At 37.4% G+C, this 27,291-nt stretch overlaps 1 protein-coding gene and 2 long non-coding RNA genes across 14 annotated transcripts in view; 2 read left to right on the top strand and 1 right to left on the bottom strand.

Moving 5' to 3' along the window:
* The first annotated feature begins 285 nt into the window (after window positions 1-285).
* On the top strand, window positions 286-17,222 carry Vha100-1 (V-type ATPase subunit a family protein Vha100-1). Of its 3 annotated transcripts, none has more exons than XM_022850770.2 (20): window positions 286-749; window positions 1,436-1,586; window positions 3,354-3,432; window positions 6,384-6,517; window positions 6,780-6,872; window positions 7,886-7,992; window positions 8,834-9,023; window positions 9,316-9,497; window positions 9,686-9,881; window positions 10,765-11,030; window positions 11,326-11,569; window positions 12,229-12,303; window positions 12,759-12,866; window positions 13,370-13,489; window positions 13,963-14,091; window positions 14,384-14,464; window positions 14,743-14,829; window positions 14,993-15,106; window positions 15,425-15,570; window positions 16,020-17,222. In XM_022850770.2, exons 2-20 carry the CDS (start codon window positions 1,470-1,472, stop codon window positions 16,126-16,128), a joined length of 2,577 nt encoding a protein of 858 aa, XP_022706505.1. In that variant the 5' UTR covers window positions 286-749; window positions 1,436-1,469; the 3' UTR covers window positions 16,129-17,222. The 3 variants fall into 3 exon arrangements, with proteins under 3 accessions (XP_022706505.1, XP_022706504.1, XP_086828635.1); XM_022850769.2 differs by having other exon boundaries at window positions 7,772-7,992; XM_086972509.1 differs by lacking the exons at window positions 286-749; window positions 1,436-1,586; window positions 3,354-3,432 and adding an exon at window positions 4,697-4,783 and having other exon boundaries at window positions 7,772-7,992.
* A 3,094-nt stretch (window positions 17,223-20,316) lies between these two features.
* Window positions 20,317-27,291, bottom strand: part of LOC111270510 (uncharacterized) — an 8,547-nt gene continuing 1,572 nt past the window's right edge. The window contains exons 1-4 of one of the 8 annotated variants that reach the window (XR_002686327.2): window positions 23,533-24,316; window positions 22,109-22,201; window positions 21,162-21,224; window positions 20,317-20,856 (exon numbers count right to left, since the gene is read on the bottom strand). This is a non-coding gene — a long non-coding RNA (uncharacterized LOC111270510). The other 7 variants (XR_002686323.2, XR_002686325.2, XR_002686324.2 and 4 more) reach the window with 7 other exon arrangements.
* Window positions 23,110-26,343, top strand: LOC111270509 (uncharacterized). Of its 3 annotated transcripts, none has more exons than XR_002686320.2 (3): window positions 23,110-23,201; window positions 24,329-24,388; window positions 25,172-26,343. It is a non-coding gene; the product is annotated as an uncharacterized LOC111270509 (long non-coding RNA). The 3 variants fall into 3 exon arrangements; XR_002686319.2 differs by lacking the exon at window positions 23,110-23,201 and adding an exon at window positions 23,211-23,309; XR_002686321.2 differs by lacking the exons at window positions 23,110-23,201; window positions 24,329-24,388 and adding an exon at window positions 23,227-23,309.

Raw genomic sequence — 27,291 nt, 5'->3', positions numbered from 1 at the left:
CATAAAAATATCGCAGCAGTTTCAGGTCAACACCAATACGAGAATCTATCGGAATAAATTGCATTATCATCAGTAAATCCGAACCTAGGCCTAGACCACAGTTTAGTTTAGCTGGAACAATGTCATAAATTCATAGCAAGCCAGTGGTAAGAACAAAACCGCAGTTTACGGCCGTATCACTGAGTTACCCCGAACCTATCGCACATTCAAATTTTGGCGGGGCACTTCCCATTTCGGATCATATATCTATGTCGCGCTCTGCCTGGACGTGTAGAAGGATGAATGAAGTGAAAAGAGGATGTCACAGTGTTCTATTTAGAGTGGTAGGACAATGAGTTGCCACCGGATACCCCCATAAATGTGACTTATTAGGTAGTTTTTTCACCTAAAATTTCGAGAGGAATGTTCAGTGTTGTTACGAACTGTTGAATTTGACGCAACATAGACAAGTATTCCTGGAAAGTTGTAGTGTTGCAATTGGAATATAGGAGACACAATAGAATCCGTCTGCCGCGGCCATCTTGCCGTGCCTGCGGTGATTGGTGCCCCTCATGGTGGAGCGAGAGGCCATCTGTGACGGCAGTTGTAGAGCTCTACCAAACGAGTGGTGGGCACTCGTTGGATGACAGGGCTTCTCGTGTACATGTTGTAGAAGATCTTTTGCTAAGTGTCCCTGACTGTCGGAGTAGTAAATTTCCCGAGGCTCAAACGATCTGTTGCCTTTGACGAGTACAATCGGCAAGCTCTTGGTGAGTAAAACTTAATATACCTGTTTGGAAAATAACTCCAGGGCAGTGCAGCTGATCAAAAGTATTACGAGTGACCAATACCGGTATTCCATGCATGTTGCTATAATTAAATCTTAGCGGCTAAGGTTTAATAGATATATTATAACAGATAATTTATAGTCAGGTTTCGAGTATTCTGTCAGTATACTTTCGGTGATTTTGCTTATACAGATGCTTCCTGACCGACATCTGCTGATACGGAAAATGGCAGTTGTTTATTATCTGGAACCAACATTGTACGGTGACATAAAGCTGATTAGTCGGGGGCTACACTTGAACGTCACTGTGCTGAACAACATCCAAATAAATAATTAACGTATAATTTATTTGTAGCGAACTTGCGTGTTTGAACAAAGCGACTAAGTACTTTACTGAAATAGTTTTTTTACGTCAAAATTACGACTTCAGTTTTCCTGGCACATTATGGTATTATAGCTTTTAAAGTCGGGAAGTCAGTCACAGTTTTCGATAATTTTACTAGGGACGTATATGGTTTGATGATTCACTGACCTCCACGGTGTTGTAAGCTATGTAGTGTGGATCGTACATTGGTAATTGGTATCATTGTTAATAGTGATTTGGCGCATATGGTTAATTTTCAGATATTCCACTATATGAAATTCTTTCAAGTTCGTTTTTTTTTTCAGTTTTCGGGTACGGTAAATCCGATTCCGGGTCAAAATGGGAAGCCTGCTTCGCTCCGAGGAAATGACCTTGTGTCAACTCTTCCTACAAAGTGAAGCAGCATACGCTTGTGTTGCCGAGCTAGGAGAACTCGGACTCGTCCAGTTTAGAGATGTAAGTTATCTATTGCCCCAACAACTAGAAATATACTGCGACTAACTTTTTTGTAATGATATCATATAATCAATAGTAACAAATGAGTGGTACCATGCATTATTACGCTAGTAAGTTAACGCTGTGTCTAAAGTTAATCATTTAATAATAAGTAGCCATACACAACTGTTTTGTTTTCCCAGATACCCGATCGAGTGATGTAAAAAGGTCGACAAGATAATTAAAGAAGAGATGATGTAGAATTATGCGCACAATTTTGCTATGGAGTCGAAACAATCTGGGGCACTTTTGTTCGGTCCAGTCAGTCAGAGGCGCTTTTAACCCTTTCCTGTTCCATAATTCTGTCAGAAAGTAAATATAAAAAAACGCACTCTAAACTTAGGTAAAAATCGAGAGAGCTAGCCTGCGTCGATTACAAGTGAATGGGTTTTAAGCCTATACGGCGTACGGGTGTACATTTGTTAACCTAAAATCGAGTTAGTTCAAAAATGAGCCAACATCAGAAGAGTTGAGTTATAGTTATGGCAGCACACCGGGTAGACGTAGTGTTTATTAAACAGGGCTCTACACTGAAATTAACGAGGGCAAAAAATATTTGATATTTGGTGGGAGCATCCAAGTATTTCCTATGGCTATCGTTACATGCCTAACATATATATAGCACTATTATTCACATCATTGGCACGCATTAATATAAATTGGGAACATACGTCGTTTGCTCCGCGTTTGTTGTAAACTGTCATAGAGACCACAGGGATTTTTGCCTATTCTGTACATAATGTTTAATTATCTTAAGTAAGTTGAACACGGCAGTTGGTGATTCGAGAACTGAAAGAAGCAATTTTTTTTTCTTTTAAAGCAGATCTTTTTAGTTATCTCACAAAAGAAGCTTTTGCGCTCTGCGTTTTATATTTATATCGTATCCATTCCTTACCCCATGAAGCAGACCCCATCATAATATCACAGGAAGGCTCCTAGCCTTAACGGAAGAAATATAGTGTGCGATTTTGTGTGTTGCTGATCACTATTATCTACATTCATTAATGTGGGCTTTGGAAAAAAAATCAGAACCCCCTCCTTCTTCTTCCGAAAAGCGTAATTGATTTAACAAAAACTTTCGGTGACTTCACGCATAGAATGATCGGATATTCTTTGACAAAGAACACTTTATCCATCCAAACACTATGCCATAAAGTCACAATGGTCGTCGCATTGTTAGGAATCAGGTAGTTCACCCTGTAGTATTTAACTCATCATTACGATCACGACTCAGCAGATATAACAGTAAACCAGAAACTAATAAACCTGCCTAGTCAACTCAATTGCAGGACGTAAGGAATATATTACATGTTTTTCAAATTCTTTCTTTTTTGGCTTTTTTAATAATAATAGTGTATTCAACTTATATGTTCAAGAGAAACTAGTGTTGTTAAGCAGTTAATAATAATTCTTTAGAGTAACATAATGTCAAAAATAGCTCTCTGTGCAGTAAGAATTAAAATTACCGGCATGTGACACCTGTAATTTAATGGCTTGGATGCCCCTTGGTGCATTTTTAAATTTCATTTAACTAACCGACCACTTACAACAGCACTGCCGCAACGGCGTATTGTAATTATACCAGATGCGTCCTCGAAAACTTCGTAATGAGATGTATCTATTCTTCAGAAAACTGGTTTTCTTTTTTGCAGGAATTTTTTGCATTGCTGCATTGCACTTGTCAGTGAATTGAGGCTAACATTTTCAGTGGACTATCTTATTTTGCAGCTAAATTCTACCACAAATGCGTTCCAACGTAAATTCGTTAATGAGGTTCGGCGATGCGATGAAATGGAAAGAAAACTACGTGAGTACTCGCTTAAATGTTCAATTGTTAACACATCCCATCAGAGCTTTTCGACAACAATATTAACACCTTACTAAAATCTGTTTGTGTTGAATGCTGTTTATGCCATTGTACGTATATTAGACAGTTTGTCGTTCGCTATGCCCGGACATAAATATATGAGAGTAGTATCTACCGTTTTATTGAAATGCCTTTTTAAAATCCAGGGTAGTCTTTTACTTTTTTTTTTACAATTTACTGGAGAGAAAACTATCGCCGTCTCGTGCATACAGAGCAATTTTTCCGTTGAAATTCGTATCAAGGAGGTCAGTGAAAGCATACGGGCTAACATGAGGGAAACAGTGACGAAGACTAACTATTTCCTAAGTTCTTGACCTTAAGTTCGTAAGCTCTTCAATTAAGATACGAATATTTTTTCTCGGATACCTTAAATCTTATACATTGTGTCTCTACGTAGTTTTTTTTTTTCGTTTTGGTGTAGATTTGAAAATAAACCCGCCATGCTGTCAAAAAACTAGTTATTTTATTTCATATTGGTTTAGTTCTTAGCGTTGCCTCTAATAAAGAACCCAAAGTACGGACCAGAACGTGGTCGCTTTTTTGGTCAGCCAGATTGGAATTACAGGAAAATTACCACGAATACGTACAATTAAAAACATGAACGTAAAAGAAAATATACTTCTATGTATTGCTGGCATTGTCCAATTTTTTTAGGGAGAAAAAATTACCGATTATCGATACTGATTATTGTCATCATAACACACACGCCTCAGCACCGTACCCCACAGCCAGGCAATACCAGTTAGGTATACTGGTAGCTCACGTATATGAATCCTGAAATAGTCCGCTACAAAGTTCTTAAAAAGTTTAGTTGAGGTAGTATTCCTGTAATTTTAATAAGGACGGTTTGTAAAATCTATGCCGGTACTTTCTCACCCATTTTATGGTACTCCCCAACTAGAATTTGCTAGATAAATAGATCGCTTGACGATTTGCTTCAAAAAATTATTTTTTTTATGAGCTTCCAAACTTTTATTACATTTTTTGGTCGTTTCAGAGCCAAACTGTAAACTATTTACGTTTGTTATTAATAAAGGAGGTAACGTATTTTTTAAATAGTAGTTAGTCAACAAATAAATGTATACCTCTGGAATATATATGTAGAAAAAATAAAATAGTTATCCAGTTCCAAAGAAACGAAACTTGGATCTTATTGAAAAGCCATCAGCATTATTTGTCATTATCATTAGGATTTACTGGGTACATCGAAGGATTGGCTGTGGTTGAGCGCCATCTGTGAGCGCCGTACACTTATTTATTAACAGTGATTAAAGAGATGTCAGCACTCCGGGTAAGTTTTTGTTATTTTTTAATGTACTCATAGGAGTAATTTGATAATGTCAATATATTTTTCTTATGCGGCGTATTATAAATTTGCCTGGAAGTGCCGTAGATCTTTAATATAAATCTGCAAAGAAAAGCATTTAAGCACATTTGTCGATTTTACTATGAGCGCAGCTGCTGCTGTTTCAGATGGTAACTTGATTGCTTTATTTGGTACTGCGTTATGTACTACACAGCTTTTTTGCTGACAAGCATATACTATTTAACATTTTCCCTTAGTCCTCAATATCGTGCTAAAGACCTAATACAGCAATATCGTTGCTTAGTTAAAACATTCCAGAAGCTCGTGACCCGTTTTCTCACGACGTTCTCTAGCTGGCAAGGTTATATTGTCTGCTCTTATCCTTGTTTTCAAAATTTCAATACATCGTGATATCCCCTTCCGAAATACATATAATGATATCCAGCTTAAGATACTGTAGGACAAATATGTCTTTTAGCGATCTTTTAGCTAAGAATCTTTTAGCGATTAAAAAGAATAAAGATTACTAGTATTCCTAAAATTAACTGCTTACTAAATACGTTTCATTAACAGCCGTAAAAACACAATAAGCGAAATTCAATGATTATGATGCGAACTTAATCTCAAATTAGTAATCTAGTAGATGTCGACTTGGAATCAGTTTTTAGCTTTTACTTCGACATAATGTATGATCATTTGATTCGATCAGTTAATGTGTTTTAATCAAATAAGCCGATTTTCATTTTGCATTTTCTTTAAGGATTTTAAATAACTAGTTCAGAACTTCCAACGCTAAGCAAGTATTATGAAAACTCTCAGCGCACGGGAAGCCAGGTCGAATCAGCGCAACAGGCACTATTTCAATATGAGACTATGCCGTTAGTATTCGAACAAAATCTTCGCAGTAGTATTTTTGCGAGCGTAAGAAACAACTCTATAAGAGTTGTTTCTTACGCTTACGCTTACGAGTTGTACATATTGAATAATAGCACCCGATTCATTGAAGGGACAATTGATGCCCCAGTTGAATGCGATGTTTCTCCAGTTTGAAAAAGTCATCTCAAGCCACTGCCTGTGCAATGTTGTATTAAAAATAAGAATTACAAACTTCAACTTTGTAATATAGTAGTAGTTCAAGAAAGATATTTCAGGTTTTTCTTCAGACGTTAAAGATTAGAGATCATCCTCGAATCTCAAGTCTTGGTATTTTGATGCAGATCTTCAGTTATCAACTGAAAATCGAAATCCACTTGTTCTTGTGATGGCGCTGTGATGACGTGTTTACCTACTAAGCTTATATTGCTTTCTAAGACATGTGATAGTCCAGTTTTGTATCTGGGCGTAGACACACTACATTTCGTACTATAAGTTAGCCGTCTGAAGCAATGCTTGACTGTACAGGGTCCGAATATAAAACTTCATACATTCAAAATCACGTATCAGGATTATGCTAAACATCGCACCATAAAAATCTTCACTAAAGTTATTTTACGCTTCAGGATAGTGGTCCGTTATGAGTGTTGCGGTATTAGTGCGTTTACAAATTTGCTAACGATATTAACAAGCTTATTTCACTCGTTGGCAGGTTTTCTAGAACGCGAGGTGAGGAAGGATAACCTTCCGATGATGTCATTCGGCGACAATCCTGAGGCGCCTCAGCCTCGGGAGATGATTGATCTAGAAGCAACCTTTGAGAAACTCGAAAACGAACTCAATGAGGTAGTTTTTCTGTGTTGAAATTTTTTTTTTTGAATCCACAGATCCGATTTGACGTACAATTCTCGAGTCTGAAATGAATTGTCTTCTCAATTTGTTTAGTTTAAAACTAATCCTCAATGGAATTTACGGGTTTACGGTTGACTGTTTTCAATCTACAATAACGACATTGATACGGCGAAGAAAAACATTGCTGTGATGTGCATTTATTTTGCTAGGTCAATCTTCTGTCACATAATCATTGTACTTTGCCGGCTCGTTTTAGGTGAATACAAATGCTGAGGCTCTCAAGAAAACCTTCCTCGAGCTCACAGAACTCAAGCATATCCTCAAACAAACTCAACAGTTTTTTGATGAGGTAACGGTTCGTCGTAAAGTTCGCTCTACTCGTGGTATTACCTATGCTTGAATCGCTTTCTGCCATCTTTGTTAACTACAAGTTTTCGTAAATAGAGGATCAAAAATCTTTATTTGAATTTATTATTTTATTATTTCTATATTAAATTATATCATTATTTTTTTCAAGGTAGATTTTCTTTACTTTGTTACGCTTGTATTCGATCATCTAATTACTCAATTAAGGGCTTATTCTGGCTTGAATTCGTACCACTGCACGATTGCTGCTTGATTTCGTACACCTGCTAACCTGTACAGGTGATGCCATTGATACGTTGTCACGGCATATGCTTTTATATTATTTTCAGTGGTACGTATGTACTAAATATTTTATTTAATAGAACTATATTTTTGTGCTTGACATTTCTTGCTAGATCGAATATAGTTAATGATTTCCGTTTACATTTTTAGAGGTCTTGTCTGGCGAAATGAAAATAAAGCAAACCAGAGTTTGTACATTAGCTCCATCCCTGATTGTCGGCGGCACATATTAGGAGTATTAAAGCCTAATGTAGGCGTGTTTTCGTCAGTAAAATGAAACATGGCTCGTATTAATTGATCCTTTGACTATTTATACACAAATCACTGTAGTTGTCTTTTCCTTGATTTTCAACTTAGTTAGCGCACACGTTGGTACTGTTTTTATTTGGTTTGCTTGATGTCACCATTCAAAGTAGGATATATTGATTTACTTAATTCTTGCTTGTGTTTCTTCAGCTTTCTCTATTAAGTTTCCTCTTAGTGCATACTAAGCTATTATCGGTTAAATTACTGCCTTGGTTATTGCATGATGTCTATCTATGCCTATGGGCGCTTGGCTATCTTTCCATTTTGGCGTTACCTGTTAACGCCAACGCACAGGTTGGCATGGGCATAGGCAAAAGTCCGACGGCATGGGCCGGAGAGGGTGGTATTATGGATCCGGTGGTGAGATATATGACTGGAAGTTCGTGGGATGATGACGGGATACTTCAGATGGGTGACGGGGGACCGACTCACGACGAGCACACAACCCTTCTTGGAGAGGATGCGAGGCAAGGGCAACCACAGAACGTACAAGGAGCCGCCGCTATGAAGCTTGGGTAAGTAGAAAGCTTTCTTGAAGCTACTGTAGAGTGTTAGGTTCATTGATCCAGGCTATGCTGTGGTAATTTGCAAATTCATTACGACAGTAAGAAGTGCGTATAATTACTGATACACTGTGTGAAAATTGTCTCACCAACAGTAAATAGGAGAAGAGCGGCTGCGGCAAAAAGGTCAATACAACTGAAGGATACGTAAATATACGGATAGAAAAAAATGAGCTTTTATTTATAAAACTATTAGCCTTATCGAAACAGATGCTGCTTAACTTAAACTGTAATTACTATAGTGTTATTACGGATCTCCTGAATAATTTCTCCTGAAATGATCTCCTGAAATTATTGTTTCGTACTATCTTTATTAAACTGAACTTACTGTCTTCATTCTTATGAGTGCTTTGAAAGCCCACGACATTATGATTGGTGCTAATTGTACAATGACATTAAAAAATGATCAATGCGTTGTCAGCCTTGTTTTTGCATCACGATATCCCGCTGTAGCATCATTTTATCTGGGCTATACGCCGTAGCTTTTGTAATGATCTCGAGCACTTGCTATGGCAAGCCAAACGATCGATAAGTTGTGAAAGCTTCTTAAACTTTTGCGATTCAGTTACCTCTTCCACAATCAAATTTGACTAATCATTATACGCTATTGGAGATATCCTTACACATATTTACCTAAAACTGAAAAAATGATAAAAATAATTCATTTTCAAGATATATTACGTAGCTTGCTATTAGCGTAGTAAATATTGTTTAGATGCTTTGTCATCAATATGGTACATAATTTCCGTTAATATTATACATTTCTATTACCACTGTTGTTGTAAACGAGCAGCTTCGTAGCTGGCGTCATTCTTCGCGAGCGCCTTCCATCGTTCGAGCGTCTCCTTTGGCGCGTGTGTCACGGCAACGTATTCCTGCGTCAATGTGACATCGACGTTCCGTTAGAGGATCCCTCATCCTGGGACCGTGTCTATAAAAGCGTGTTTATCATCTTTTTCCAAGGAGATCAGCTTAAGGCTAAGGTAGATTTATGTGATATATAAAGTCTCATTATTTTTGCTGAACAAAATGGCGATTGAATTCCCTTAGAGCTAAATACTCGGTGCTTTTTGACGTTTTAAATGTTTCCTATATGTGCAGCAAGAATAGAGAACTTCATTTGAATTGGAATAAAAAGGCTAAAATAAAATGGCCTATGTTTTAGGGGCACTGTTTTCGTAGGTCATGGTTTAGCTTATAGACGTCCTTTTGTACAGTTGCGAGTTCATATTAGTTTGCTCTTGTATCCATTCTGTCTATTTGCAATAAATACAGGTAAAAAAGATTTGTGAAAGTTTCCGGGCTACACTATACCCCTGTCCAGACACACCGATAGAACGCCGTGAAATGAGCGTCGGAGTAATGACGAGAATTGAAGATCTTAACACTGTTCTTAGGCAAACACAGGATCACCGACATCGTGTTTTAGCTGCAGCCGCTAAAAATATTCAGAACTGGTACGAAGATCTATTTGTACTCATAGAAAGCTTCGTTGGCCGAAAATAATACCTGCTACATCAACTATTTTCTGCCCAAAAAATCTATCTATATTAAGTACAGCTTTCCTTGATTTGTTGCCTTCATCAATAACACGGCTGCTGTCATTGCGTTTTTTGAACATGGGTACGATGTTACTTATTTGCAGGGTGGTCAAAGTACGTAAGATCAAGGCCATCTACCACACTTTGAATTTGTTCAATCTCGACGTCACACAAAAGTGTCTTATTGCCGAAGCATGGTGCGCCGTTGGGGACATCGATCGCATCCAATACGCATTACGACGAGGCACTGAAAAATCCGGATCTAGCGTTCCGTGCATTCTTAATCGCATGGACACAAAGGTACAGATAGCAATGACCGTCAGCCATGCTTGAAGCCCCTTTGTTTGGCTACTGAAATGTTTTGGAAAAAATAGATTTCCTATGGCCGTCTGATTGTCACAGCCGTCGCTTTTTGGATGCCAAAAAGACCGACTTTTTACCGCATCTTAGTAAATTAAAATAGAAATACTGTTTAGTGAAAAAGTAGTTCTATTACAAATCCTAGATTACATTTATTTGTTATATTACATAATAATACAATAATTTACGATATTTTATAAGAAATAATAATTTTCACATAGATGCATTATTGGGCAACTACCTATTGTCTAACATTGTGGTTCGCTTTACTATGAAACAAGAGAGAATCTGTAGCAGCACCTAATTGCGGAAGCTTGCAGTGAAAGTTACCGTTGTAGTGTATCGGGTAAAGTATACTTAAAGTAAAGTAACGAATGAATTCGATTTAAATAGAACAAGAATAGAGCAACAAACATTTTTTTTAAGCTCCTCTGTGGTAAATGTAAGTATATTATGTAATATAAAAAATGAAACATCGTATTTGACACATTCAGTTCCATGTTAATTAAATTTCATCTTCCAGTACTATAACCGGCGTAATACTAAATTTCTTTTAGATTCGATATTAGCTTGTTATGTTCACATAATTGAAAAGCGATGGCGAAGTGGGAAAAAAATGATCTTGAACAAATTCATGTAGACATGTAACAGCTCTATAAAACTCATTTTCTTTTTTTATGCTATACAACAGGATAATGTGACGAACAGGAAAAGTGATGTACCATCTTGGCCGCAACTGAAGAAAATTAAACGCAAAGCGCATTCTCAATCAAAGTGCCCTTGCTGATCTGTTCTCACACTGATATTTTTCTTTCAATTTTAGGAAACCCCACCAACTTACAATCGCACAAATAAGTTTACGGCGGCATTCCAGATGATAGTGGATGCATACGGGGTTGCATCTTACCGAGAGATGAACCCTACGCCGTTCACAATCGTTACATTCCCATTTCTATTTGCCGTAATGTTCGGTGATTGTGGCCACGGCCTTATTATGTTTCTTTTTGCGCTGTGGATGGTCCTTAAAGAGCAAGGCATCATTGCCCAGAAATCCAAAGATGAAATGTGGAACACCTTTTTTGGCGGGCGGTAAGTATTCTACATAAAAAACGAAGGGTACCCCCCTTTAACCTACTATATATATTAATACTATATGTGGTTGATGTCGTGATTTTTTAGAGATTTAAAAATTTTATTAACTTTCCGTCCCACGCTCGTGTCGTACTTGGACAACACAGTGAATAATTTAACCCTGTAGTATGAGTCCTGATCTAGGATTCCTTTCTACCTACAGTTATTTTTAATTTTTTAATGTCGTATTAATTTTTCATTTGTTTCTCATATATATATACATTAATAGTGCATTGTCTGGTGACTATTACAGGTATATAATTCTATTGATGGGTGCATTTTCAATCTATACCGGTCTCATTTACAACGATTGCTTCTCGAAGTCACTGAATGTCATAGGAAGTCATTGGAATATTCCTGCGAAAGATAATTACTCTAATATTGAGATGCTGGATCCGGCCAAAAGCTATACTGGAACACCTTATCCATTTGGCCTCGATCCAATTTGGCAGTTGGCCACCAACAAGATACCGTTCATCAACTCGTACAAGATGAAGGTTAGACACTGATGACTATTCAAGTTGTGAAGCACTGTTTAACTTGTTTAAAGGCTATTTTATTTGTATAGAAAGATATCAAAATTATTTTCCGAACAATTCAGATATTCGGCTCGATTTTAGAGGTGGAACATCTGTTTTTACTGAGCATTTAACTTAGGACCTGGATGTTAGTGAACAAAATAATAAACAAATAGATATTTAGCATTTGTTAGAACAATATTGAATTATAGTCAATTATATTCGGTGTGAAATTATGTCAACTAAAAATAATGCAGGAGTTAAATGTCTGTCTTCTGGTAAGCGTGTCGGTCTCTAATTCAAGCTTCGGACACTTCTTGGATATTCTTTATTCTATAACCTCATAAAATCATTTTTGTTCCAGTAAAAGAATTCAACTACAGAACATGCTTTTGTTGAAAAAGACCTAGATTTTTTCATCAAAAACCTCTTTTTCATCTCCTGGAACGTTGCTAATAAAACAACATCATACATTTGTCCCTCTTTTTTGAAGAAAAAAAGAACCAGTTTGTTCTCATTATCGTGAACTAAAGCTCGGGAATCCTTACTATATACACGTAGACTTTGCTAGCAAATTATGATTATTAACTACTTTTAAGAAAGGAATTCCATCTTAAATATTTTGTTTTTGGTCTTAGGTGTCGGTGGTTCTCGGTGTGATGCAAATGACATTTGGCGTGGTGCTCTCCTTTTACAATCATCGATTCTTCCAGGTTACATTTTATCACGTCAACTTGTTTTAGCTGAATCGTATCAGAAAGATTCTCACAGTTCGTTACATACCTTTCAAATGAAAGCATCGCATGCGAATCTCTGTCAATTTACGACACATAGATACTTTTACTATTTTCCAAATTCCAACATAAAAGTTTAAGGAATAACATTAGCTAATTCATACGCACAGTATTACTTATTGTAAAGTTTGGGTGTTTTCTGAAACGTAATTTTTGAAACAATAATTGTTTGATCCAATATTCATTCCATGATCTTCAGTTGATTTTCATATAATGGCGAGCATTACGATGATAGGCTTTAATTTGCATAGCTGTTACTATAGCCACTCCGCATTTTTCTTCACTTATTCCAGCTGTTCATATCTTCGTGTACGGATAATGAGAAAAATAATTTGTGGTGGATAATATTCGTTTTTTGGGGTCAATTATTTCAGAACCGTTTGAGCATTCTTTGTGAGTTCATACCGCAGATGATCTTCCTTATGTCAATTTTCGGTTATCTCGTCCTTTGCATTTTAGGGAAATGGATGAAAGTCTACGAGGTAGGTTTATTCCAGCCGCAGGTGCCAATTTGACTATAGTCTCTAAATCTTATACAAATAAACGTTTATTCTTAGAATTAATTCAGAATAACCCATGCCATATTGGATATACGGCAAGAAATATCTTGAGCAATTAGATCATTCAATCCCAATAATGATATCTAGTATTTCAATATTTAATTTATATAAGGTAGCTAATCTAAGAAGATATCCGGTATGATCGGAACATATAGATTAATAACCATGTTGTACTGCATCTAATAAACAAGGTATAAATAAGGTAAATAAGGCATCCGTAAAGATTCAAGATTCATAATAAGGATTAAGGTAATCGTTGCACTATATCGGCATTAAATTTAATTCTTAATTGGACATATCTAAGTGTGTGTTGGTCAGAAAGCCGCAGGTGACTGACTTTAACAAATTAAAACTAATGACTCCAAGATGGGACGAAAATAGTTAATGTTGCAATTATTTTAGTAAAAGTCGTGTTCTTATTTCAGAACACATCATGTGCGCCATCTCTTCTTTTGCTCTTGATCAACATGGTGATGTTCAACTACCCGAAAGAAAGCAGTAATTGCCTTACCAAACCGTTTTATCCAGGACAGCAGATTGTGCAGGTACGTTCAAAGAATTACTCATGTTAAGGTAAAAAGCTATTGAGAGCTTGTAGACAGACCTGCTTTATCATGAAGCTCGCTCAAGGTCATCACCTTCATAACCAAACACCCAACAAGTACATATAGACTAAATCAACTTTTGTGCTATAAATAGGATAAGTGTTACAGGCGGTAAGTTGTCTCTTGACGCCTTCACTTTAATATAGTTGGAACTTAGTGTAAAATGCGAGATATAAATTTTTTACCCATTTTATTAACCCGAAAAGTTTTAGGGTTTGCAAAAAATCCAGTGCCCAATACAGCAAGTGTGGTTTTTCTTTTCATCCAGATGATAAACCATTTTGAGTAACCCGCTTGCACGCTAATTGTTTTGATTGGCCCGATTTTTAAACACATTTTAGTATTCAACATGTATTATAATGGTGTATAATTTTATATATTTTTTTTCTGTCCCTGGCTGTTTCCGATTTCAGACGCTGCTAGTTCTTGCGGCCTTCATCTGCGTGCCTTGGATTCTTTTGTCGAAACCCCTAATCTTACGCAAGATGTGGCTTGCACAAAATGGACAATATGGAACTTTACAGAGCACCAATACGGTCCAGGTAATAAATAGTTATTTGAGTATCGGTGTAAGCATCGGATAGAAATGCAGTAAATATGAAAACATTTTTATTTAAATTGAATGCTGCTTAAGTTTTACGAAAAGTGATACCATTTGCTACATTTGTGTTACTAATACGATTTGAAAATGACGACAACTATAGTCAGTCAAATTATTTTAGTTATGCGATACATTACGGCATTATAGTACTCAAATAAGCAATGAGCAGTAAACTCGTACATGCTGCGTTTGAACGTTTTTGCAAGCTCTGTTTTACACACACTGTTTTTTAGGTTCAACAAAAAGATGAGACTCAGATCACGTACAATGAAGATGGGACTATCGCTCAACAGCAGCCTGTTGCCCATGAAACGGTACAGTATCAAGAACCACTAATTTTGCTATACTGACAGATTTCAGTAAGAAATATATGTGACACATCAACATAACCTGCACTTCTGTTCTGCAATAACGTTAGATTATGCTCTTAACAACTACTAATCCTCGCAACGAAGAAATCACGATAAGTGACTCATGCAATTGCTAATTCATTACGTATTTACGCTACGTATGATGATTATTACCTGCAAATATGTGGAATGTGCATATTTAATTAACCGCTATTACCTAGGTCTGATTTTCGTGGTTTTAGGTCGTGAACAATGTGGCTGGCGGACATGATCTAGGCCATGGAGTGTCCTTCGATCACTTTGAATTTGGAGAGATACTCATTACTCAGGTATCATAATTGAATAACACTTTACGAATAAGTAATATGTTAGATCTGTATTAAAGAAAAGATATGAGGTGATGTGCTGGTTCTCTCACTTCATTAATTCTTATCTTCATTAAACGTAAGTTTCTGTTTTAATAATTTCTACTCTTTTCGTGACCGATTGCAGACAATTCACACTATAGAATTTTGCTTGGGAGCTGTGTCTCACACAGCATCATATCTTCGCCTGTGGGCTCTTTCATTGGCTCACTCACAATTGTCCGAAGTTTTGTGGAACATGGTACGATGTTGCAACTTCAACTTCATAAATAAATTTGTTGTTCTCAATATATCTAAAGCATGGATAAAAGAAGTTTATTTCGTTAGAATTGAATGGCTGCATAAGTGGATGAATTCTGTGGAATGAAATTCGATTTAGATGAAAATTCGGCGGCATATGTCCCGCCTTCCGATCATAGACATATGCGACGGAGTACACGTTTGACAGCCTTCACTTAATGATTATAATGCAATGGGGTTAATTTAGTACACACTTTCTTATTTGTTTTCCCGAGTAAATCGATGGAATTAAAATTAACTGAAAAAATTTGTATCTTAGGTTCTACGCATGGGTCTTGCCCAGGACGGATGGCAGGGCGGAGTGATCTTGTTTGTAATGTTTGGGTTCTGGGCCTGCTTGACTGTTATGGTCCTGCTGTTGATGGAAGGGTTGTCTGCCTTCTTGCACGCCCTCCGACTTCATTGGTACGTATGCCTGACTTTCGAATAATTGCATTGTAAGATAGCATTTTACTCTAGAGTGAGTCATATTTAATAAGCGTAATATGCCTGCTCTTATCGACGAAGCTGTAACGCTTGTTACAGAGACTAATAAGAAAGCTTCTACGAGCAAACTCGAACAGGCTGGACTAATACACGATTTAGCAAGAAAAAAAAACGGTAAAAGTTGTCACTGTATATATAAATACCAAAGGAAAAGTTTGGTAAACGTTAATTTTCTGCAGAGCACCGCTTTCATGGATATTTCGCGTATGCAACTTCAAAATCAATATTATGAATGGACAGTTCTACGATTAGGCGCTTACGTTTTGTTTTCCTCGCTAGAGGGCTTTGTTTTTAAATGTCAGCTTACGGCGCTTAACTTTAAATCATAATTGCTAACCGTTTTTTTCTACGTATTGTGACTATTACAGGGTGGAATTCCAGAGCAAATTCTATCATGGCGAAGGCTACCTCTTCTCGCCATTCTCTTTCGAATCAATTCTTAAGACTGCGGAGCAAGAAGATGCCACCACATCTTAAACGGACGTTATTAACCACGTTATCGAAGTCTAGCCATGTAGAACCAGTCATACCGGAAGGAGGTATAAAAGGCACATAATTGTATTCGGTTCATATTTCGTTGTCATTGTGATGACAGCTGACATTAAATTCGAAAAACAAATGGGCAGATATAGCACTGCTCTAGCGTTCAACCTTGCTGCATTATCTATTACTCACATGATATACTATATCCTGTGGCTTGATTACGTTATTGAGCTTTACGTTTCATGATTAATGCTAGTACAACATTTGACATATCCTTTGCCTGTGATTGTAATCTTTATTTAACGTAGATATCTGATAATGAAGGTTTAACCCTAAAAAAATGATACTAACTGGTAAAAATAGCAACTTCATTGTATCATGTGTAGTTAGTTTAAGTGTCCACTTCTATTCTTCTTGGCCATGTATTTAATGTACTCAGGTCTATAGGACCCACCTCGCTTAAGCAGCAAATGGCCGTGTTTGATTTAGTAGCATCAGGCAAATTAGGCGACTGCCATTTGAAGTGACGCAATGCAGTAAACATTGTTCAGAGAAAAAGAGTTCCTCTTTGGTACTCAGCGGTCGGTGATCTCCCGTAGTCAATAGGACTGCTTGAAGTTTTTTAATTAGCCAAATCATAATCCATAGCAAGTACATACACGGAAGTCAACACACAGTGTTTCATCCAACTGAACAGAGCACACAGTCTATAAATATACTATATAATATATACAGGATGCGTATATACATACATATATTTCCGAAATGGACAGTATAATCGGTTTGTACAAGATAAGATTGAATTCAATGGGTAGGCTCCAAAAAAATACCACACAATATTTAACCACGAAGACAACATAAAAACAGTGAAAACGATATAAAAAGTACTGTTTTGATGATTCTCGCAGATCCGAATACATAGACAACTTATGGCCTTTTTTACTGCTAGTGAATCCGACATTCAAAGCTGGAAGGCTAAAAGGCACTCCAGACTGAGGGTCGGACCAAAAAAACATTTCTGTTTATTAAAACATAAATGCTACATAATTTAGAATAAAGGAACGAATAGTATGATCTGTGTTAAGAAATAGGCTATTTAATTATTGGTACTAATGTCGTATATTTTCGAGTCCTGCGAGACAGAAATGTTTCATGCGGAAGGCAGGTCTAGATAGCAATGATGAAGAAACGAGTATGAGTGAAGAAATGAATGAGGAACTAATTTAATTGAAAACGTAACAAAACGTATTTGTTCACATAAAGACCCATGGTGTAGTCTTATTGTAGACAAAGATCTTGCCTACAGTTCATCGAAGGTTTGATGTTTTTGTTGTGACTGAAGTTGATGTTCCAAGTTGATGTTGAGTTCTCATAAAACTTTTTTACTCATCCTTTTATGTTAAGGAAGTTTTATGTCTTTCCGATCTTCAGCTAGCTGAAGCGTGTTACAAGTTATTCCCGAAGTTAGAGGAAGGCTCTTTGTTTCAATGTTCATATCAACATAATGGGATTACTTTTTATTCCAGATAGAGTGTAGATATTATAGCTCTATGCACATTTACATCACTGATTTCAGGCGACATCGAAATTGATTTCCAAAAAATTTACACGCCTGCGGGTGTTCGTCATATTGATTTTAAACAGCGTGCTGTATTTAAGTATGACCATTTGTGACTAAACTCTCGACATTAATATTTGTGTATAAACGTCATATTCATGAATGGGTTCGCCGATATGCAGTTGTGAGTTTCGTATGTGCAATAGGAAATCTCTAACTACAGCTCTTCTTAATATTAAATTATATCCTTGCCGGTTATAATGATGAGCTACGCCATCCTAAAATAACTTTACCTAATTTTCTAATATCAAAATCGTTCAAGGTACTCATCATCTAGGCACAAAGGCAATTACATCTGCGCTAACGACAATTCAGTTGTATGCCTTAAATAATTTTAGCAAATTTTTTAATATAGGACATACAACTAAATTATCGTTAGCGCAGAGGCAATTGCCTTTGTGCCTAGATGATGAGCATCTTCAACGGTTTTCTTATCTAAGTATTGGGTCCAACTACATTTGCCATCTAATTAGAGACAAGTAATTATATAATTCTGTTTATATTTTTTTCATTTCTTTTCAACTGTTACATATTTGTTTTAAGAAATCGAAACGTTTCCGACAAATGTTTTGAGATGATTGTCTTTATCACTCATTATGTTATGAAGTGGTCGCAAATCTCTTCACGTCTTACGTCGCTTGCTGGTTTGGCGTGTCGTCATGGTTCATATTACCGGTGATGCTATGCTATCACTACATTATTGCCACTGTATTATTGTTACCATTATATCCTCCTTTTGCCTGGCAGTATTAAGACAGTGATTTGGCTCGCCGGTACATGCGTCCGTGTACTTCTCGCTGAAGTGAGTCGATTCCAACGATAAACGTGTACCACACATTCGTTGAAAGATGTGCAAGCGCAACACATACACAAATGTAATTTCTAATTCATTCACTCGCTTGCGTTGGCGAAGGACGTTCCTTCGAGAGGTGATGAAACCATTTGTGTACTTTATGTGACGTCTCGTTTGGGATTCGTCCTGCGACGGCCGATTTAGTAGCAGGTGAATTCTGTCCCGACTGAGTTAGTGTAGGAAGTTCGAATGAGCATATCAGAGAATAACTAATAGGGAAACAAATAGAGTCTAGGATGTTCAGGAAAAATGACTTATGTTGACATTGCGTGAATATATGAAGCGCATGGACAGTGCCTAGTACAGATGCTAAATGAGTGTGTGAGCAGCAGCAGAATGATTGCTATCCATACAGGGCGGTTAAATGTAACAGCATGAAGGTAAGTATAGATATAGTGCCACATAGGAAATGAAACAAAAGGAGTGACTTGCCAGCATGCTATGTCGTATGCAAATAAATATTATCGAGAATTATCGGCTTATTTTTCGGTTAGGCATTAAGCTAGTACGGGAAAAGTAGTTCGCTAGCGTGTTTCAGTGATTGGGTCTCTGCCATAAATATCTAGTCTAGCGTAGTAGAGCTATTAAAATCTTGAATCATGTCCTTCCTAGACAGCTTAACCTATCCTGCTGTATTGTTTGTGATCTGTAATAGTTGTATATATTCTTGAATTAAGAGATGCTGTATAGCGAAAGCCGTTCGAATACAAAACGAGCGTGTATGCAGAAAAACACACTTTTTGCACACAAGTTTCAGGTACATTTTGAGTGTTTTTGTTTAAATTCCTGTTCTTTCTTCTTGTATAATATTCTAACGTAGTCGATGTCCTGTGCTGGGCATCAGTTAGCCGGTATAGTACTCTAGCTGTGTGACAGCTGTGGCCTGCGTCTACTAAATGTATCTGATGTGTCTGCGATTTGGTTTATTCGTTGTTGCGGTGAGCATGTTACTATAGTTCCGATCCATCATCAATGGTTGCCATTAGTTATTGCACTTCTCTTAAAACACGTATCACGGAATTCAGGAATCACTGGGTCCTAATACCAAAAGGCGAAATTAAATGCAAATGTATTGTCATGTGGTTGTTCTATGATTAAGCGGTGGACTACCTATGCTTTCTGACATTTGTGATATTTGAGCCTCGAAAGATGGTGACCTATCCCTAGTTAAGATGAAGTTATTCTAACGTGCAAACCGATTATCTAATCTAGGTATGGGGGTGAAAGGCTAATCGGCCCATCTAGAAACTAGTTCCTTCCGAAGTTTCTTTCAGAATAGCAAACGGGCACCTTTAGTTTCATCCTGTAAAGCGAACGATTAGAGATATTAGGGCGTATATTGCTTCAATTTATTCTCAAACTTTTAATGGATGCGAGTGCTGAAGAACGTCGCTAAATAAATATGCTTAGTTCGTTATTCAGTTTTCTCAGCACTTCCGTGCTGATGTTTTTTGGTTCTCATATCTATGTACTTCTCACGAGATGTGCCGCTTACTTCCCTTCAAGTTTTCGTCGGCTAAGCATAAAAAATCTGTTTGTAACTTCTAACTAGCTATTTTAATATAACTAGCCTATTATGACTTTGACTTTTAGTTAACAACCTTTTGCCTGGTTAGTCCGGCGAAGCGGCCAGCCCATCAGCTCAATTAGTTCAGAGGCTATATTAAATAACCTGTAATCTCGACAAGATTCCATTTAGAAGACATGTTCATTGCATAGGTGTATAAGGACCTTGATGTCATTTATTCGTAAACCTGTATCTAAACGAAAACAATCGTTTTCGTTCTTTCGCATGTGCCGACAGAGGCATTTTCGACAGGCATGTCTATTTAATGTCGTTTGTTTTGATCGAGATTATAATTAAAAATTTACAGCGCTCGGAAATCCTTCTAAAATCGCAAATAACATGTTTAAGCGACAGTGATACGTATATAATATCTCGTAGAAGCGGCGTCCAAACTGCGTTTGGATATCCAGTAGGCTTACCCTGACAGTAGTCCAAAAATGTCTCATGCAAAAAGTGGGTTTAAGCGTAAGAAATCTACAGCTAACAATAGTGGTTCATCTGGATGGCCCGGTTGGCGATACATGTTACCTTATCGAAAGCAATCGATCATTTCTGCGTCAAGATTCGTGAATCATCGAAAATACTCTTTACGCCTTCTTGGTGAATTTTCAAATCTTTCCACTGTAGTAACTGTTGCCGATCCTTCATTGTACCTCATTAACCTTTCGAGGATTCGCCGGAAACCTGGAGATTGGCCATAACATTGATTTTGAGCAATCAAGGAAACTAAATATTCATTTAGGTAAGCTCTAATCCAGTTCAACGACATTTAATAATAATTGCCCTTCGCTCATATTCTGAAAGTAAACTTCGCGTCTTTTTAGTGCTTTTCTGTGCTTTTACGTTCTGTCAGGAATAACCTTTCTTGAAGCACGACAGATTTAACACACTTCTGTAAATCATATCGCTGTGTCTCAATATAATAATCTAATCGGCAATAATTCAGTAAGAATATCTCTAAGAATAAGAAAAGTAGAAGGTTTTCTTACCGTTGGCGTCGTCGACAATCTTACTCGGTGGTTAACCAGACTTAGTAAGTGCTGTAAGTAGGGCTGTAAAAAGTTTTTATAATTTGTTTTTGTTGTAATAACACCAGTTTTATTAGTATGATAAATAGTTTGCTCAGGCATAAATATTGGGTAGCGGCGAATTTTGATTTAGCCCACGTGTGCACACATTCTACTTTGCTTACAGAGATACTCATAGGCGTGTAGCTAGTGATGCATAAAAACAGTTAACGGTATATATATCTAATATATTAGGATTATATAGCTTCATCATCTGACCGTTTTACATTCAACTACATCCGTAGTTGATTAGGCCTCATGATAATAGATAACACAATGAGTTTAGATGCGTGAATTCCGCGAACTTCTCTGCATTGCTTGCTTTACACAAAGTATCTAAGTGAATGTTACCGACCAACGTTATTAAAGGCACTCAGGGGCTACCACTATTACATTTTCTGCGCTGCTTCTTTCAGAAACGCGAAAAGTCTCAACGGCTAAGCTGGTCGGAAAGCACATAGTCAGGCGATAGGTCATTGTGATAGGTCCGTACTTGTTTAACAAGCAAGTTTACATAGTATGAGTCCGAAGGTGCAGCAAACAAAAGTGGGTGTCGCAGCTGTTCCATTTAACTAAAAATCGGCTTACGTTCAGATCGAAATGTGATTCTGTTACGCAAATGCGGGACCTATTTTTTGGCTAAGAATCGTAATTCCGGATGCAAATTGAATTTGCCATTATTCAATCTCCCCCAAAATGACTACTCGCACTAAAACTACAAGAAACGGAAACTACTTTATAACGTTTGTATTCATGTTCACAGCGATTCTTGATGGCTAACACAAAATACTGATCGAGCAATAACATCGAGATTCGCGCCTATGCGTCCACTTTCGTAGGACCACACGGAAAAATCGATTCCCACATACCTTTGATTACCTAGGCAGAAATGGCTTGCGGTGACTAATTTCAATGTAAACATCGCAGTAGATCCTGCCGTTTACGGCAAGTAAATGGCACGGCTAAAATGACATCACACAAATAATTATATATTTATTATATATGTCGAGCATCTGCTGTAAAGGTTTATAAGCAATTTTCACTTTCACTATAGCAGTGATAAAACAAAACGTTATTTAGGAGGGATACAAGTTAATTGGAATCTAATAAAATAAAGTGTACATTATAAACTTACACGACTAAGATGGCTAGCGCGGTTTCAATGAATGAAATTTAAAAACTTCGTAATATCCGCAGCAATATTTCAAATTAGTTAGGCAAATTTAAATGTGCGCGCCTGCTTACCTAGCCCTGCAATCGCTGCAGCTTCTGCACACAATCAATTGGTGTGCGGACCTTTCTGCCCAGAACAAGGTAACAAAGGCTCACAAAATAACTTATCAATCGACCTTAGCAAGGATCCAATGATCTCGAAAAGTAGTAATGTTTCTTTAAATACTAAAAAGAACTTAATATTTATAAATTACATTAAACGCGAGGTGTAATCTTTTTTACATAAATATCCGGTTAAGCCCTAAGCCTTGGTTTCCCTCTCCTAGAGCGTATCTGTCGCGTATGTTGACGTACAGACACCACTTTTCATTTAGTGGTAACAATTCTGTCTAGAAATCAGTCACTGTGGCAACGTAACGTTCGATACCGCACGGAATATTCAGGTGCAGGGTTGAGCCGCAATTTAGAGAAGTCACGAGCTACTCAAGCCCTAACTTTCTGTGTAAACCCAAGGAGTTTAAAACGGTCAACGACGGCCGTGTGGTCTCAGCTCACCTTTTCGACATATTCGTGGGTTGTTTGTGGGACATCTTGCTACAGAAGTGCCTTCAGACGACCGTCATTAAACTTAGATGGCCCGTCAAAGCGGGGGGCACCTTTAATTTGTGGACACTCTTTTTAAACTCAGCAAACCATTCTTTTTAGTAATAGTATGGTTACCGTTCACGAAATAAATGTCCCGGACCGTTTCGGCAGCATTTTGGTCTTGGCGAAAAGTGCAGTAGAAAGGTATCGGAACTGCACTTTTACCCACCTGGGACACTTATATTTAAGCAGTTCTTTCGAGATCAAATTGCACTCGTAACGCAATACTGGTGTATAAGAAATAGATAACAAGTAAGGAAAGGTTTTTCTGCAAAAACCTACAAAGTTTTTTTTTTTTAAATCAATACAAACAGTTTCAATTTTCATAGGATAAATTTTGTATAAATATTATTGCACCATAATTGCTCTCTTTATATGATATGCCGTAGAACTATATCTATATGGTATATCGTGCTTGCCTTGTTACTCTTAGAAAGAGCCTTTTTCACTTTTTCGTATTTAGTGCCGCCATTACCTCCAACACATTAAACCTTTGAAGAAGCTCCAAACATTTTCAATTTCCGTAATCAATTTAAAAAGCGGGTAATAGATATAGTTTTGTTTTTATTCCTGCTAGTATCTTTGCATATGTCTTCTTTTATACACCTCATAACTTCACTTGTTCTCTGCTCATTCCTATTACAATTCTCCAATAAACCTTTATAAACAGTCGCGTGTATCTCCCCCACCCTCTATTCCCAACATGGCCAATGGTAACTAGCATGGTTTAAGCGCGGGAAATTTGAAATCCGCTACCAGTTGAATAGCGCGCAAGGGGAGCCGACACCATTTCCATAATAGACCGCGGACGTTTAAATCTGCTTTTGCTAAACAGATCCTTACGTGGATTTTTCAGTACTAAACAATTAGTATGTTTAAATTTAGCTTCAAACTTATTATACTCAATCGGCTTACACTCGTATACAGCCAAAGGCTTAGTGTGAATCCTTCCCAGATTTCATCAGTTGACGTACATACATCGTTCTAAAGTTATTTAAATTGTTTGACTCTTTGAGGTTTAGACAAGCCAATGTTAGGTGGTTCAATAGGAAATCAACAGAGTGACTGTAGAAGTCTGGAGAGAAAATTTATGGAAGTCTCGAAGAAAAATTTCGACATAATGTCGAAATGTGAATATTTTTTTAATGAACAGGTTGTCGAGAATTTTTGTCGCCTTGATTGCAATATAAGGTCGAACTTTCTGCAGAAGTGGTTCACCTTTATTCACCAATTGGCTCTTTAATACGAAGCTTTTTTATCATCACTTTCAGTTGTTAATAGCACACATCAGCCGTAGACTTATGATTCCTGATGGATAACATCTGTATAAGGTCAGCAAGCATACACTACTATAACCTTTGCAGTGGCACATTTGTTTTAGGATGATGTTCGTTCAGTTTTATCTGTTGACAAATGTGACTATCTACAATTATCATATAAGATATATTTGGTAGCAAGACTCGCAACTCGATACAAGAATCAGTCACTGCTATAACGTGAACGCAAACGGAAAAAAGCATCTTTAGGTTTTTGTTCTTGATCTTCATGCAAATCATGCAGCACCCACTTGTTGATGGAGGTGAAGAAGTGGTATTCATTAGATACACCAGGCATAATTTTCTTAAAATCACATCAGTTCATGGGGTACTATTATATAACTCGAAATCTTGATTATAATGGGTGGAGACTTGTTCTAATTCAAAATACCATTCATATTTGGGAAGTTATGGGTTGACTATATATATAATCAATCTTTTCCCCTCTTTTGATCTATCGTCTGCATGAATCCGTTTTGTGTTGGTGGAGTTGTACGAAAACAGTTAATCTAGGCACAAAAAACGTGTTATCATCTGTTCATAAAGAAGCTATGTTTTTATCTATTACTTCTTGATAAGCACATCCTAGAGTTAACGACATCTTAGAGTCTTCGGTAGATGTCTTCCAATATTTCTGCCTAATCGAGAATTATACCCGTGACGACTCTAATTAAGAGCTAAAACCTGACTGTTCAGTTGTATTTGTAAAATTTGAAATGTTTTATTGGCGCAGTACGAAAGTTATACAAAGGGATAGACAAGTAATTTGATGATATTCGTGGATGTGTATTCTTGCAGGTTGCTTTTCGAAGTTGTAGCGCCCTACCATTTCGTTTCCTTCGAAACAGAAATTGAGCGTCTGCAATTGTGAACGCGTTTTTCTCGCTTTTTCGTCGCTGGTGAAACTGCTGCCATCGCTGCCGCGTATCTTCTGTGTTGTGTGTCCTTGAGCTGACCCTTTGTTCGCCAGAGCAAAGAACTCGAAAGCGCGCGTCCCGGCAGCACCGCAACTGGTGCCGCCGATGTGTGCTGCTTCTGCTGTTACCTTTGCCTCCAATTCTGCATCTCGTTAATTTCACCGCCAACTCACGGTTTTCGTTGACAACAACAGCCGTCGTCATCGACACCAGCGCCACATTGACGGCGAAGTTGATGACGCTGACGATAACGACGTCCCAGGGTTCGACATTATAGCTATTTCACCAGGTGCTCTTTTGTCGTTTTTATTCTTGTCGGCTGGTTGGCCTTTTGTCTGTGACTGACTTGATTGGTGACCACTGCAGGCAACTGTGGACCAAAACGTGTAGGCCAGATATCTCTGGCTGGCTCGGCCACTCATTCATCCGTGCATTCATTCACTCGCTGGGAGTAAAGAAAGACAGAAAATGGAGCCCAACACCCAGTTCCTTGCTGCCGACGTCATTGCAACCTCAGCAACGACGTCAAGTGACAAACGAGTAGGATGCTAGTAGTGAGATAGGTAGCGGACGGGCATAAAACTTGATTTTTGGGGGGCGCTGGGGACAACGAGTGTTGATCTGTTATTAAACGATTACTCATGTCAAAGCCATTTCCACTGCTTTGCCAGTAGTAGTAGCAGCAGCAGTAAACGAACGAACTCCCGCTCGCACGACTTCTCGCCGCCAGTTCGTCTACGCGGGTGGGCTGCCTTTGGTTAACTTCGCTCTAAAGTCGTGTTGTTACTTATGGGTATTACATTTAATAGTTTGTCAATCAATGCCAATCGATGATTATTCCTTCAATACTACTGTTGCAATATACCATGAACGTAGGAACGGATGAAATGCAGTGCGACGAGAAGTACATGTGAGAATCATACCAACTTAATCTAACAATTCCTGCTAAACTCTTTTTTCCTTTTTTTTTTTTTATTTTTCTAAAAATTCCAATGTACTACGTAATGCTCGATTACATGATCAATAAAGAAATTAACTATTTTATTCAAAGAAGGATTGCCTAAACTGACTTCGGAGCGGAACGTTTGCACCTATGTTTAGTATCTGCTCATCTAAAAATTACTTTTCAGAATTAATCGTTTAGTGAAAACCTATTTGTCTCTCTATATGCCATCACAATCTCCTTTCGCTCGCACAAACCATATTTGCCTTATGGATGAATGGAAGAGAAAAAAGGTACCATTTCAAAGATACTCACTTACGTCATTGATTTATGTAGTCTTAATCCGGTTGAATTTAAAAAGCCAATTAGTACAAAAACTAATTAAGTTTTAGATAAGCAAGCGTAGCCAACTCTGAAATGCCATTACAGTTACCACAAATATGACGCACTTCGGACAGCAAATTTTTGATCTTTTCTGTCGTATGCCTACCATTCCACTAAATGAAAATCGATAAATCACGTTAAAACTAACTCTTTCGTGCACCATGATAACCACTCTGACTTATTGAAGTTCATGAGGTTTTTCAAGGATTTCATAGACTTTTGGGGTGTTAGTCTCCCTTGCACTCAAAGGTAAAGCGGTTCTTCTCATAATTTTTATTATGCGGTGTGGATGGCTTAGACCCTGACAGCTGCATTGAGAGAGCCTACATAATAGTGACGATGGCTTTCTCCTTGGAAGCTCTTTAATTGTCCAATTTCGTAAGCTGTCGCCGTTATTATTTGTCGCTACATAGTAGAATTGTGTATCATTTCGAGTTGAACCACCTTAACTAACGTGACACTTAGCTTGCAGTTGTTGTAAATAACAACACTTATAGCAGTACACAAAGAGCTAGGTTTAATTTTTATGTCTGTTTGCTTATATAGAAATTCAACCATATTTATAAATATAACTGTATAACATCAGTTAATTTCCCCTGCATTGTCTGACTTATGCCACATACAGCTTGGAATGTTCATTTCGTGAGTAATAATTTGTTCGTTTAATATAATCT

This window comes from Varroa jacobsoni, unplaced genomic scaffold (assembly GCF_002532875.2).
Source record: "Varroa jacobsoni isolate VJ856 unplaced genomic scaffold, vjacob_1.0 scaffold_1479, whole genome shotgun sequence".
In the NCBI taxonomy this organism is placed as follows: Eukaryota; Metazoa; Arthropoda; class Arachnida; order Mesostigmata; family Varroidae; genus Varroa; species Varroa jacobsoni.
Note: the sequence above shows the minus strand (reverse complement) of the source record. Positions and strands in the feature narration are given on the sequence as shown.

Bases quoted from the DNA above. Each gene is read 5' to 3' on its own strand.
- Vha100-1 (XM_022850769.2), top strand. From the start codon at position 1,470: ATGGGAAGCCTGCTTCGCTCCGAGGAAATGACCTTGTGTCAACTCTTC. The intron at 1,587-3,353 runs GTAAGTTATCTA...CTTATTTTGCAG, and splicing joins GACTCGTCCAGTTTAGAGAT to CTAAATTCTACCACAAATGC. The intron at 14,465-14,742 runs GTACAGTATCAA...TCGTGGTTTTAG, and splicing joins AGCCTGTTGCCCATGAAACG to GTCGTGAACAATGTGGCTGG.